At 48.0% G+C, this 12,945-nt stretch overlaps 5 protein-coding genes across 5 annotated transcripts; 1 reads left to right on the forward strand and 4 right to left on the reverse strand.

The window, feature by feature from the left end:
- Positions 1-162: 162 nt before the first annotated feature.
- C8Q69DRAFT_443410 (hypothetical protein) lies at positions 163-1,803 on the forward strand (the record flags this gene model as incomplete). The annotated part of the gene is made up of 4 exons (XM_028628908.1): positions 163-207; positions 259-590; positions 658-1,441; positions 1,513-1,803. The coding sequence occupies 4 exons, from the start codon at positions 163-165 to the stop codon at positions 1,801-1,803; spliced, it is 1,452 nt and encodes a 483-aa protein (XP_028486651.1).
- Positions 1,804-1,942: 139 nt separating this feature from the next.
- Positions 1,943-4,095, reverse strand: C8Q69DRAFT_518924 (alcohol dehydrogenase; the record flags this gene model as incomplete). The annotated part of the gene is made up of 11 exons (XM_028633454.1): positions 1,943-2,444; positions 2,511-2,697; positions 2,757-2,820; positions 2,894-2,944; positions 3,009-3,108; positions 3,164-3,244; positions 3,303-3,324; positions 3,396-3,477; positions 3,610-3,658; positions 3,774-3,859; positions 3,959-4,095. 11 exons carry the CDS (start codon positions 4,093-4,095, stop codon positions 2,242-2,244), a joined length of 1,062 nt encoding a protein of 353 aa, XP_028486652.1. The 3' UTR covers positions 1,943-2,241.
- A 2,087-nt stretch (positions 4,096-6,182) lies between these two features.
- On the reverse strand, positions 6,183-7,365 carry C8Q69DRAFT_462072 (hypothetical protein). The gene has a single exon (XM_028630289.1). The coding sequence runs from the start codon at positions 6,973-6,975 to the stop codon at positions 6,442-6,444; it is 534 nt and encodes a 177-aa protein (XP_028486653.1). The 5' UTR covers positions 6,976-7,365; the 3' UTR covers positions 6,183-6,441.
- A 554-nt stretch (positions 7,366-7,919) lies between these two features.
- Positions 7,920-9,968, reverse strand: C8Q69DRAFT_212420 (putative alpha,alpha-trehalose-phosphate synthase subunit). The gene is made up of 5 exons (XM_028626204.1): positions 9,535-9,968; positions 9,097-9,466; positions 8,661-9,034; positions 8,267-8,609; positions 7,920-8,213 (listed from the first exon to the last, which is right to left on the reverse strand). The coding sequence occupies exons 1-5, from the start codon at positions 9,851-9,853 to the stop codon at positions 8,162-8,164; spliced, it is 1,458 nt and encodes a 485-aa protein (XP_028486654.1). The 5' UTR covers positions 9,854-9,968; the 3' UTR covers positions 7,920-8,161.
- Positions 9,969-11,260: 1,292 nt separating this feature from the next.
- Positions 11,261-12,756, reverse strand: C8Q69DRAFT_505882 (putative nuclear envelope protein Brr6; the record flags this gene model as incomplete). The annotated part of the gene is made up of 3 exons (XM_028632751.1): positions 11,261-11,650; positions 11,709-12,583; positions 12,642-12,756. 3 exons carry the CDS (start codon positions 12,754-12,756, stop codon positions 11,261-11,263), a joined length of 1,380 nt encoding a protein of 459 aa, XP_028486655.1.
- Between the last annotated feature and the right edge of the window lie 189 nt (positions 12,757-12,945).

The following is a 12,945-nucleotide window of genomic DNA, read 5'->3' on the forward strand; positions in this document are numbered from 1 at the left end:
CCAATCCGATAATGCCTTAAACTCGTGGAGAAAAAACAAGGGGACGTATTACCTAGTGGGCCCCGAGATGATATATAATGTACACATAAACCAAGAATGGCGACCGTTGACAGCCATGACCCGAGCGAACATTTTACGAAATTGGATGAATACCAAGTCACCATGGCTAGCATGCTGGTTGTGTTGATAGAGACAATGGGGAGGGAGGTCAGCAAGTATCCTACCCTTCAGGAAACGCTCCTAACGGTCTTCATGTAGCTGAAACCTAAGGAGCTCGCAAGTTTGGCACTGGTGAATCACGAACTGCACCGCCTAGTCACTCCGAATCTATACCACACCTTGCGCTTTCACAGTTCAGGCCAGATAACAAGCAGAGACCGTCTCTTGCTGATGCTCGATATCATGTCGGATTCGTCCTTTGATAAGACGAAGTTCACCAGAATTGTCATGGTAACAGGGTCCTGGTACCAGACTTACGACGCTATCGATTCGGACCTCGGTCCCCAGGGTGTCCTCTCTCCTGCAGCAAGAATGTTGAGCGCACTTGTTGCATGCTGTGTGGATAAAATGCAGTACTTGAAAGAGTTCATGTACGTGCACGCGTTATAGTCATCGGGACGTTCCATGCCCTTTGCATTGAGGCTGACACTGCGGTAGCTGGGACCTTCAAGTCTCCATCACCGAGCGGTTGGTTGCATCCGTGATAGCGCGACCTCACCTCGAGAGATTGCAATTACGACTGGGCACTAATTCTACGCCAAAGCCGTATTTCCACCCAGTGCTCGGCTTCGATAGGCATATCAATGTTCAGTCACTGAACCTTGTACAGATTGATAACCATGCCGTTTTAGAGTCCTTTGCTGACGCCCCTCTCTTTGCAAGTAAACTCAAAGAACTCACACTCTGGGCAGATGCAGATAGTGAACTCTCGGTGGAACCACTTCTTTCCCGCTGGCGAGATCAAAGGCAAAGGTTTCCACTTACAGCTCTTGATTTCAGGGGCTTCTCAGACCTTGGGTGGAGTCCCGCTTCGGTATGGAATTGCATATGTTCCTCGACATTGAAGGATCTGACCTTTGAGATCGGCCCATCCTTTCAGGTGTCGGACTGCAACGAATTCTGGTCGTCAGCCATGGAGGCTGGGTTGCGACCGTCACGGCTCTCAACCAATCTTCTGGCATCTGGTCTGATAGAGTTCATCAGTTCCTTCAGCGGCCTTGAAGCCCTCAGCATCATGACTTGCGACCCCAATCGTCCAGTGGAACCACTTGGCCCTCTATTGAATTTTCTGCAGCGACAGCATTCAAATACACTGAAGGTTCTCGGCATTTGCCCGCAGGAGCATGAAGACTATCTCCTAGACGCACAGATGGTCTCAGAGCATATATTAGCGTGTCATAAAATTGAAGAACTCCGGTTTGGACCTCGACAGCCTGACATAGTAAGATCAGACCCTCTTCCCCTGTATCCCCATGAGGTTTATGAAGTTCTGACACAATCTTTTCACTATAGGCACCTATACTCATGGTATTAGAGCATCTGAACAGATTGCCGAGTCTGCAGATAGTCGGCCAGATGGGCTTGGCGCAGAACCAGGAGTACGTGCAAAACGTGATATCCTATGCCTTGGAACATGGGATTGGCAATAACCTTATATACGTCGCCTTCGATGACGGCCCAGTCTACATGATTAACCGGACGATGTCGATTGTGTGGTTAAAGGTAAAAAACACGGTCGGCTATATAGAGGACTCTGTCCTTCTTCATGAGAAGCTTTTCAGCTGGGTATCTCGTGGTACTTAAGAGGAACGTTTCTGGCAGCTGGTCATACATTTGCACGTCCTTCCTTACCTGTGTTTGATCAGGGCATGCTGTCATGGCTGATAAGTGCTTCGAGATATCCCAGATATCTGATCGTCGATGTTTCCGAAAATTATCTGATCAACTATATGATACCCTACACCTTTAAATTGGTAGTATTAGGCGATTGATTATCACTAACTTGGGAAATTGGAGACTGGTCGGATTTCCCTCTCCATTCATTCATGAACTCCAACTGGGGACCGACAAAGTACAGTTAATTACCTTGTTCGATCTGTTCGCATTTTTCTGTCTTTTGTTCTGCAGACACTCGTGGAAATAAAAGTTTCTATCATGAACAGATAGCCAATGGAGATCGAGAAGTTCGAACTGTACACACTTTCACGTCGTTCCCTCGCTGTTTTTGCACTATGAGAAGGGTCACAACCGAGAGGCTCCAACATCTGCGATCCTTAGGACCGCTCGTCCTCTCACTTGATACTTCTCGAGCTTGAGCATGACATCGTTGATATCGTCAAAATCAAAGACCTCATAAGCCGACGAGACTTTCCCATCCGCAGCTAACTTGAGCAATTCCTGCATCTCATCTTCTGTACCAACGGCGCTGCCCACCACCTGATAGCCTGTCTTACTGTCAGTTTCTGTCAAGACCAGAGCCAGACAGGCAGGTCCGTCGCAGAGCAGCTCACCTTTGTTGACGCAGTCCAAAGGCGAGATCGGAATATGATAGTCCGGGTGCGGCAGTCCAACACAGACGAGCGTACCTAGAGGTCGTAGCAGCTTCGCACCCTGTTCGTATGCTTGCTCGAGGCCGACAACTACCACGACCGCATGAGCTCCGAGTCCATCTGAGATGTACTTGATCTTATCTTCGACCTACAACCTACAATTAGCTCGAGACGGATAGTTGGGCGCAAGATAGAAAAAGTACTTGCGTTTTCTTTCAAGTCGACAAAGGCTGTTGCGCCTGAGTGCAAGCAGATGTCCTTTTTAGACTCACTAGTTCAGTGTCAGATGTGGTCTAAGTATGCTCACGATCGCGTTCCTGTAAACAAGGAAGAAGAAGACTTGCCTATCCACAGCAATTACGCGATACCCCATCTCCTTTCCGATCTGAATTCCTCTGTGTTTTGCACGTCAGATTTAAACACGCCAGCGTCATCCTTCATAGGAGAGATAATTCTTACAAGTGGCCCAAACCACCACCCGCACCCATAAGAACGACCCAGTCGCCTTTCTCACAGTACCTGTCTAGCTTCTTCAGAGCGCCATACATCGTGACTCCAGCTGTATTGAGTCCAGTCAGGACAGACTCCACTCTTGATAGGAAAAATTCACATACCGCAGAGAAGAGGAGCGACAGCCTCTGGTTTGAGACCTTCTGGAATGACGGTCACGAAGTCTGCAGGGGAAACCATGTATTCTGTGCTTGGTTAGATGAATCACCAAGATGGAAGGCGTGTTTTCATTCATGGCCGTACCTTGAAAAGTTCCCGGGACATTCTATTCATGTCAGCAATTCGAGCCCATCGAGGGAGATGTACAGTACATATAGTTCTGCGTTCCCAACTCACCCTTCCGCAATTATTCTGATTCGGACAGTTTGTATACCTGATTTTGCAGGTGGGACACTTTTTACATGCACTATACAGCCATCTTTAACCGCCCAGTGAAAGTAGTGTCGAGAGTTAGCATAGATGCATCTCACATCGCTAATATCTTAACCTCGCGCATGATTGACAATTATGGGAAAGGAAAAAAAAAAAAACATATTGAGCAAGTACTCACTTAACACCGACTCTCTTGTCCATCAACTTGCTCGAAGTGCCAGGTCCAACTATTGCGTATTAAGTAAAAGTATATCATCAGTCCTCGGTTCTCTTCTCATCTCGAATAACACTTCCTTCTATCTCATAATAAGAAAGATAGATAATAAAAAAGACTAAACTCACGAGCAACAACTCTCCCAACGCCCTCATGGCCAGCAATATGCGTCGTCATCGGCAAGTCGCCATAGATATTATGTAGGTCGGAATGACTAGTCAGATAGAATACAATCAATAAGTAAAGAAAAAATTCAGAAAATAAGCGCCCTAAATCTAACTGGTATTGTTTATTGGATATTGTAGCGACATACCAGAATCCGCTGCACTCCATCTTAATCAACACTTCTCCCTCAGCGGGTTTAGGGACCGGCACATCGCGTCTGAGGGTTAGTGTTGCATGCGGTTTAGGCACGTCCACCCAGGCGACTTTTTGAAGTTGAGGAATCATGATATGTATATCCAGCTAAAGAAAGAACAAGTGAATAGACTTCGAATTCAAGATCAGAAATACTTTTCCGGTCACATTTAGATAAATACATTCCATCTAGGTCTAGTCAAGGCGTCACAATATATATATTCCCGAAATAGCCTCCGTTCCCACATTTCCCGGTCTAACCAGTATCTCCCCCCCTCTTCGTTCAACGATCGTCAGGCAAAAGTCTCCTCCAAGCAAGTGAATTACCCGAGAAAGTAACCCACGTCCCCATGGCTTTTGACCGAAGTTAGAATAGCACGGTTGATTGATTCTCTCTGGGCCGACTGTTGTGGTCTCCAGATCTCATGATTCATGTGGGGCTCGGGATGTGGATAGGAAACAAACAAAGATCGTGATGAAATGAGGTGGGGTGATGCGATGTTCTTGTCTGGATTTACCCTGATCTTGAATATGTATTTTGTTCGTTTTACTCTAGTTGAGTTTGAATTTTCTTGTTTCAGATCAAATCTACTCTAGTAATGAGATTGAACTAACTATATCCGACCGCTATTCGGTATAGATATGAGCCTGTCTGACAAGATGCATTGCCCGTGCGCATGTGGATATCTCAGTATGGCGCGCGAGAACTCGAAAGCAGTACAGACAAGATACTCCCTTGTAGACAGTACCATAAGCACGTAATATAAGAGCTTGCAGAGAAAGGTCAAATGGAAGTACATACCACTTCTTTAGGTATCCAACCAACATCCCGGACTCGTGTCCACCATGTCGCTAGTTGGGCAAGCTCTCGACATTGACAAGATACTCTGCATTACTGCAGTCCCTTCTCCCAGTCCAGATAATCCATCTCTCCCAGCTTTACCCATTGCGTATTCTTCCACGGCTTGTATCCCACAAGCAATAGAAAGGATACATATCCTAGAATATAGTTGGCGACAAAGTTCTGCGCCCTCAATGGGTCGAGCAGAGCTGGATCTCCTTGAAAGGGGGTCAAAAGCAGCAATCTCAATGACAGATAGCCCATATTTTAAATGTATGTAGCGACTAGACAGACGGTTAGTATCCAGGACACCTGCGAGGGGGAGTGGTAAAATCCTACCTCCAGACAAAGTGATAAGCTCTGAGTAAGGTGTGCCAGCACTAGAATATAGAGAAATAACGATATACAGGCGAAGATATTTGAAAACAATAATACCCACGCCACGGTCCTCTTCTCTTATTCGTACGCATCTAGGAAGTAGGGAGCCTTGTCATTCCGGCCCATGTTTGGCAGCGTCCTCGATACCACGTAAAGAGAGCTGTTACCAGCAGATATCACAGACGAAATCATTAATCCATTAACCAGAGGCGCGGCAGGTGGTAGTATACCAGCATCCTCGAGCGGAATGGCAAGGGGCGAGCTAGAGCCTTGTCTCACTAAATAGTCGGTGTTGTTGAAGTCACGACATCTGCACGAGTGGGTCCTCTTCCAGACGATAAAACGATAATTAACGATCTCTCTTGAGCGCCTGATCGAAATATCAATCTCTGGCAACGGGGGGAGACTGCAGAAAGCTGAATTTACTAGATCTTGAGAGTCAGTTTAGCAATGCAGCAAGTGACGATAGAAGGTGGATATTGCTACTTCTCTTCGATCCCTTGATCCTTCATCTATCTCATATGAACCAGGGAGAATGCTTATAGGATATCGGTCGCTTACACGCGTGCCAGGCATCAATCTCTTTGGCGAGGTTGCTTGGTTAAATCTGCTTCCGCACTCGCGATCCGAAGCAAGGATGGCGCGAGAGAGTGTCGCAAGAGACTGAGCAGAAGGAGTAAAGCAGCTGCGACTGTGCATGAAATAATTCTTGAAGTATTTTTGTGAGTAGACTTGTATTCTTTCTGGTAGAGTTACGATGCAGCCCTGCGAGATAGTAAGGGCCATGCCTAATAACCTTGTCTTGACGGCGAGTACTAGTATCTATATCGAACTTTATTAGATAGTACTCAACTGCATGCTAATACCAAGTGGAACGGTCAATTATACAGTAAATAGATACTATCATATGTTATTACAAGTGAAGGGTATACAAGAGAGGATCATCTATGTTTTTGAAAATGTGGTCTGGTTTTCTTGTACTGTCGCCCGCCGCCAGCTACACGGCCTTGAGTAAACAAACAAACATACAAAGAAGCAAAGCACATCATCCATCATGACCTCCCATCCTCATAACCATTGCCAGTCCGTATCAATGCAGATTTGGTAATCAGTGTGTGTGTAGGGGTATATCAAGGAAGAGAAAAGATTGATGTGTGTAGGAGAAAAGGTATCATCTTTTAACAAGGCCTCAGACCGTTCCTAGACATGGGGTGAACACCTTAGTCGACTCCGCAGAGGACCGAGTCACGAATCCCACCAGTACTCCGTTCATCATGTGGTGACCTGCAAAAAAAGGGATCCCTCTTCCTCTCCAGCCCCAGAGCGTTCCTAGACATGGGGCGGCACCTTAGTCGACTCCGCAGAGGACAGAGCCACGAATCTCCACCAGTACTCTGTTCGTCATCTGGTGGCCTTTGAAAGAAGAGGGATGTTATGTCGAAGTCATGAAGGAAGACAGTGACTCTCGTGGCCAAACACGAAACGTATGCAAGTGCGATAAGCTCCTCGAGGGACGTAGGTAAGGCCCGTAAGTGATGAAAACCCGCAATCCCTCGAACATAAACCCGTGAAAGATGTGAAATAGCCGACAAAGCCCACAAAACCCGCAAAGCCCACAGAAGGATAGGGAAGAAAAGGTATCTCCCGGAGGATCCCATGCGAAGTGGAGGAGGTGTGTGTGTGGAATGGGGTAGTGTAATGTGTGAAGGGAGTGTGCAGTCCGAGCCGTCAGATGTGTGTGAGTGATCCATCATCAACGCGTATTGCGTTTCAGATTACGCTGATAGGAACTTGTCCTCATCATGCAGACTCGTGTATGAGTGGAATGAAATAAATCGCTTATAGCGAGGGAGGGGGCTTGGTAGGACGGTACGCAGACCTGCCTCTCTTCCACCCCGACTCCCACCGAAGCGGTTGCCAGAGGGCCTCTCTCTGAGACAGGTGGCGTCCGTCGTACCATACGTACCTAGACGCGTCTTTGTGGATGACTCCAACGTTGTGTGATCGCGTCTTTGCAAACTCAGGGCTTGTAGCCAAGTCAAGATATCAATCGAAGTGTGAAGTGGGGTGGGTAGGCAAGGTAGGTAACTGACAAAGTGATGTGCAAGCTACATGTAGATGGAAGAAACTACTTTGAACTCGATCACCTCTGCTGAGGAGAAAGGAAGGAGAGAAGGAGAGAAGGAGAGAAGAAGAAGCCAGGTCGAGGGGGGGAAGGGGGTTATTTATACCCTGGGCAGAGAGCTCGCTTACGCTAGTGCCGTTCAGAATTCGAGTTCAGAGAGTCTGATTGGCTCAAAGGAAGCGAGAATGGCAGGGAAGGGCGATGTTAGAATCACAAAAGAAAAGTCGAGGGGTTGGTAGGAAGGGCTTGTGTTGTTGATGGGATCTCCCGTTGACGAGGCGGGTGATGTTTTGATATCAGGAACGCAGAACCACGAATATTGCGGGAGATATCCACCAAATACACGTTAGCGGCGGGAGATCCCGTTAAGAAAGGACCGGAGTGATTAGTCTTCTACTAAGTCCCCCAATATAAGATATATCTCGCCAAAGATAGGTACGATACCCCTGAATCTGATAGCAGACGCCAGGGGAAGTGGACATTGGCCGTTGGGACACAGTTTAGAGACCAACAACCTGTGGCATGCGCAGTTTTTGATGGCAATTATGTTAATTTGATACACTCAATACTTGTGAAGGATATAGACGAAGATTCTTCTGATCATGAACAGGACACTTGACATCTAGAACTTGGAAAAGCACGCCGACGAAGCCTACATCGAGAATACAGCCAAGAAGACCTACATAGATAGTGGAATACAGGGCAGAGATAAGCATAGGAACAATACAATGGGTACGTTTTAAATGACATTCTCCCTACTCGCTAGACTATGGACAAAACAGAGCAAAACAGATCATCAATGTCCTCGACGCATATTAAGCAGCGCAACCTGACAGAGTACCGACAAAGGTCTCTCCCCACCGACCGCTGCGATTCATTAGCATATATGTCAGTAGAATGGTGGACAAGATAAGACCAACCTAGTATTATACTCGATGAAATTCTTCAACTTCTCATAGTTGGCTTTGCGCTGATCTTCCGGCATGGTTAGGGCTTTATTCACTGCTTCTGATATATCCTTCGGATTAGCAGGATGGAATATAATGGCCCCATCCTTCATAAATGCGGACGCTCCAGTGAACTGAGAAAGAGCCATCACCCCGTGTTTCTCTTGCTGGCATGCGACGTATTCAAAGGAGACAAGGTTCATTCCATCACGAGTCGAGGAAAGAAGGCACACATCGGCAACGGAGTACAGAGCAGTAAGCTCTGGGAAAGGGACTGAACGGTGGAGGTATAATAGCGGAGTCGAATCAGGAGTAGCTACTAAAGTCAGCCTAATGAATTCAACACGCTGAAGAGTGATCATCTTACCATATTTGCCATTGATCTTTCCCACAATGGTACTTATCTCAGTCTCCAATTCCTGATACTCTTTCACATCTTCTCTACTCGGCACGGCGACTTGAATGAGAAGGACCTTCCCTCTCCATTCCGGATGCTCATCTAAGAAGGTATCATATCCGATGAGCTTCTGGGTGAGACCCTTGATGTAATCCAGCCTATCCACCCCCAGAATGACTTTGATGTCCTTATAACGCTCATTCAACTGGCTGATACGGTTCTGGACATCAGGTTGTTGCTTCGTATCCACGAACTTCTGCGGGTCAATTCCGACGATGAATTTGTCCGTCAAGATGAGGCGGCCATTGTATTGAATCTTATTCGGGATCGTTGTATCCGCGTTGCTGTGAAATAATTGTCAGTTCAAGCTAGTTAGAATGGAACGGATGATTGCGGCAAGACATACAGGACCAGACCACAGCTGTTGATGAAGTTCTGCTTGTATTCATCCGTATGGAAGCCAACCAGGTTACTTGCTAGCAAGCCTTGCAACAACTCCGCTGATACGGGTAGCGAACGCCAGAAGTCCGCAGCTGGGAATGGCGTGTGCAAAGAGAACCCAATAGGGCATCTCTTTCCCTGCTTGGCTAACCGCTCGCGAAGAAGCTTCGGGAGAAGCATCAGATGGTAATCGTGCACCCAGATGAGATCTCCATCATTCGCTGCTTCTGCGACGCTGTCCGCAAATAATTCGTTTACTTTTCGGTAAGCTTCCCAGGGTCCATCCTTAAATAGCACGCCAGAGTGATAGTGGAGGCTAGGCCATAGGATTTGATCTTTTCAACGAAGAAACGGGACTATCAGTATCTCTTTTCATACACACGGCTTAGGATTTGCGACTCACTGGAAAATCCATTATAATGCTCGTGAGCAAGTTCATCAGACAAAAATATGGGGTACGCGTCGTGTTCCCCCAAACTCCTCTTAACCTCCTCGATCTCTGACGGTTCCTTGACTTCAAGTCCGGGCCATCCAAACCAGCGGAACTTCGTAGTCTTCGTCAGACCAGACAGAGAGGTGACCAGCCCTCCGCTAGAAACATTCGACTGATACGAGCCATCAGGAGCACGCTTGACTGACAGCGGCAGACGGTTGGAGACGACGATTAAGTTCTTCTTGACGGATTCGCTGACAGACATGACGACTGGCTGCCCACTGTACATGCGACTGGATCGTTGGCAATGCCTAACAGGCCAGAAAGAAGAAAAAAAGGCTGCGATTAAACTCTCTTGATGCTGGAAGCTGCTACAGTAGGTCTGGAACGATACGCGATCGACATACGGTAGGGATATAAAAGAACGACCACCGCGAGACGAGAAGATTCCGTGAAAGATACGTCAGAGAAAGCCTCCAGCTAGGAACAGGAAAAGGAGCGCCCCTGGAAGGGGCAATCCATGCTCTCTAGTTTGGTCTACTATGATGAGGATACTACATGGCTAGAACTGCTGAGAGGGGCCAAGGATAAGCATTGTTACAATCCTCTGGACTGGAGATGGCTTCCGACCATCAATAACTGCTTATCCCAAATATATGGAGCTCCCATTAGACAAGTCACATTTCTCCAAGGCAGAACATGGAGAGTATATCCAACCACAACTGTGCCAATTCGTCCACGTTCCCTGGTTGAATGCTACCCAATCCATCAGACGACGGTCCGTTTTACGTCAATATTGATTCAGCAACGGCAGTATAAGTTGGTAAGGCTGAGTCTTGGCTCCTTTGGCTGGATTCAGACGCTTTCATGATTGTCGTTGATCGGGCGAGAGAAGCGGGCATCTGGTGGCGTGGACGTCATCGATGGCGCTCGAAGACCAAGATCTTCCGATGCCAAGATATCCCGCTCTCTAGCCATTGATCGACTATGTAACTCCTCGATGCTATGAGCCGGAAATTCTTCCCGGTCCTGGTGTTTTTCATACATGTTGCTGGGTATCCAGATGGGCCATTTATTCTCTCTCGTGTGATAAAGTTTAAGTTAGCCTTTCGATAGGATATCCCATCAGATGGACTCGGTGAATACCTAATCCAACATGAGATAGCAAACTGTACCCACGTGCGAAGAGGACGCGTATTCCCTAGACGCTCGTATGATACCCATATAACACGTCTTTATGTGATGCAAGAGCTGCATACTCTATCTCATCATCACTACAGAAGGGGATGAAAGCCATCTGACTCATGCCCTTGACAGTTGACCTGAAGGCGCCATGATACTCGAGTACATACTCTGATCATTTCCAAATGTGCCATATATATATCATTCTGACCATATGCCTATCGTACAATGCAAATAACAAATTTCCTTGGGCCTCTGCAAAATAGAACGACGCTGGAGCGCCCCCAGGACACCAACTCGATGATCCACGATAACTAACGCCAAAACCGATATTTGTTGCCAGCCAGTAAAGAATACAGAAAAGAAGCAAGATACTAGAAGGGATCAAAGCTCGCTACTAATAACCAAGACGGGAATTAAAAGAAGTTCCAGATCATGCTAAATGCAAACAGGGGGGTTCACGCGAAGAGGCAATCAAAGTATATGCAGCAAAGAGCTTGATGGGGGGGATTAACTAGACAAAGGCCCTGCCTCTCTTTACGGGACTGGGGGTGCGCAAGTGATTCTCTCTCGAGCGGCTCCTTTCCGTCACGAATTTTGATGGACGCGAATCCTCGAGCAGTAGAGGCTGCTCCTCATTCTCCTCCAGACTCTGCTGCGGGCGAATCGGGCTGCTTTGCACTGGGACTTGAGCCTGACCGGGCTGACCGAAGTAGCCAAACCCGGGAGTGCCCGGATATTGAAGCTGTTGCGGATGCGCTGGGTGAGCGTGTTGACCGGCGGGTTGTCCATGTAGAGTGGGATGGGCTTGGGCGTAATCCTGCTGGTTGAGGCGGTTTCTAAATGACCTAAAGGACCAGTTGCTGACGACGGTAACGGTCGAGATGGTCGCTAAGAAACAGAGCTAGATCATCGTTAGTTCTTACGGTGTGAAGTACAACGAGTGGAGAGAGAGGTCGTACTATAGCCTTCCAGCTGATGGGATCGATGAAACTGTTGATGATGATGGCCATGGTATGGGCTGACACCTTCGCTCGTCCCACCTTGGCTGGGTCTCGGTTCATGCATCGCTCCCAGTTATCACACACAGTCTCGAGAGCTGGTAATCGATCACCTCCGGCGCATTTGTTATCAACGTAGTTCTTGGCGCACGTTGCCATCTCTGCTAGGATGCCATCTGACACTTCCTCCGCAGCTTGATCGAATTCGGCGCGAATGGCAGACACGAAAGCGAACACAACGTAGACTGCCAGGGAGAAAAGAGACAGGTTGACGACTAGTTGTGCCCACCATGAAAGGATACTTGGCACATTGGGGTGCGCCTCAAGCAGGGCGAAAAAGTCGCCAAAGGAGGAGAGTCGAGAGGGTTGTTTTTGCCCCTTCACGGTTTTCCCCTCACTACTGCTCGGCCTGTCGCTGTCATCATCCTCAACTTCCATCCTAAGCCGTCTATCAAGGTCTCTATCTCTCCGTCGCCTCTTCTGTACACGTCTCGCGAGCGCATTCGAGTAGTGGTTCAGACGCGGGATCTCTCCTCGCCCTGGGCTGGGCGCAAACCGGCCATACAATCCAAACAACGAGTTGCGCTTATCCGACTTCGCAGGCTTCTCCGGAGTCTCATCATTGTCTGCATTTTCTGGTGACGACATCTCTGCGCCTGAGGAGAAATCCAGATCGAATTTGCGAGGAGTGGTGAAGGAGGGCTTGCCAAAGACGGCTTTCGGCGTGGAAGGAAGTTGCTGTGACGTCGGTTGGGAGAAGAGGAAGGGCTGTGAATTTGGCTCTCGTAGCGAAGGCATCGACCTTTTCGTGGGAGAATCAAATATGCTATGAGGCCCTAGCTTAGATATCAGTTTGGCGATCTGGAGTCCGCCAGGGTTCGGGGCATCACCCACTCTTCTTTTGATTATCGTGCTGCATGCTGAGCTGGTAGAACGGCGATGTCACGTCTCCGGGGGCTTTAGACTGCCATTCAAAGTCCATTGGACTCTCCGTCGTCCGTTTGTCCATGGCTGTGATGATGGTGATTGGAGTAGTGTTGTGTTGATCGAAGCCAGGGAGTCCGCTGCGGGCAATTTTGTTTGGCCGTAAACAACAATTGTCGCCGCCCGGGCCGATCCAGACCCTGAACGGTTCTCCGCCAGCCCTATGGAGGCTCTTAATTCTTAAAGCTTCTCTCCCGCACCCCATATTATTTTG

This window comes from Paecilomyces variotii (genome assembly GCF_004022145.1).
Source record: "Paecilomyces variotii strain CBS 101075 chromosome Unknown C8Q69scaffold_3, whole genome shotgun sequence".
Lineage (NCBI taxonomy): Eukaryota > Fungi > Ascomycota > Eurotiomycetes > Eurotiales > Thermoascaceae > Paecilomyces > Paecilomyces variotii.

Coding starts and splice junctions, on each gene's coding strand:
- C8Q69DRAFT_212420 (XM_028626204.1), bottom strand. CDS start 9,853: ATGTACAGTGGGCAGCCAGTCGTCATGTCTGTCAGCGAATCCGTCAAG. Junction 9,467..9,534: donor GCATTATAATGGATTTTCCA/GTGAGTCGCAAA, acceptor TTCGTTGAAAAG/ATCAAATCCTATGGCCTAGC. Junction 8,610..8,660: donor AAAGATCAATGGCAAATATG/GTAAGATGATCA, acceptor TGACTTTAGTAG/CTACTCCTGATTCGACTCCG.
- C8Q69DRAFT_462072 (XM_028630289.1), bottom strand. CDS start 6,975: ATGATGGATCACTCACACACATCTGACGGCTCGGACTGCACACTCCCT.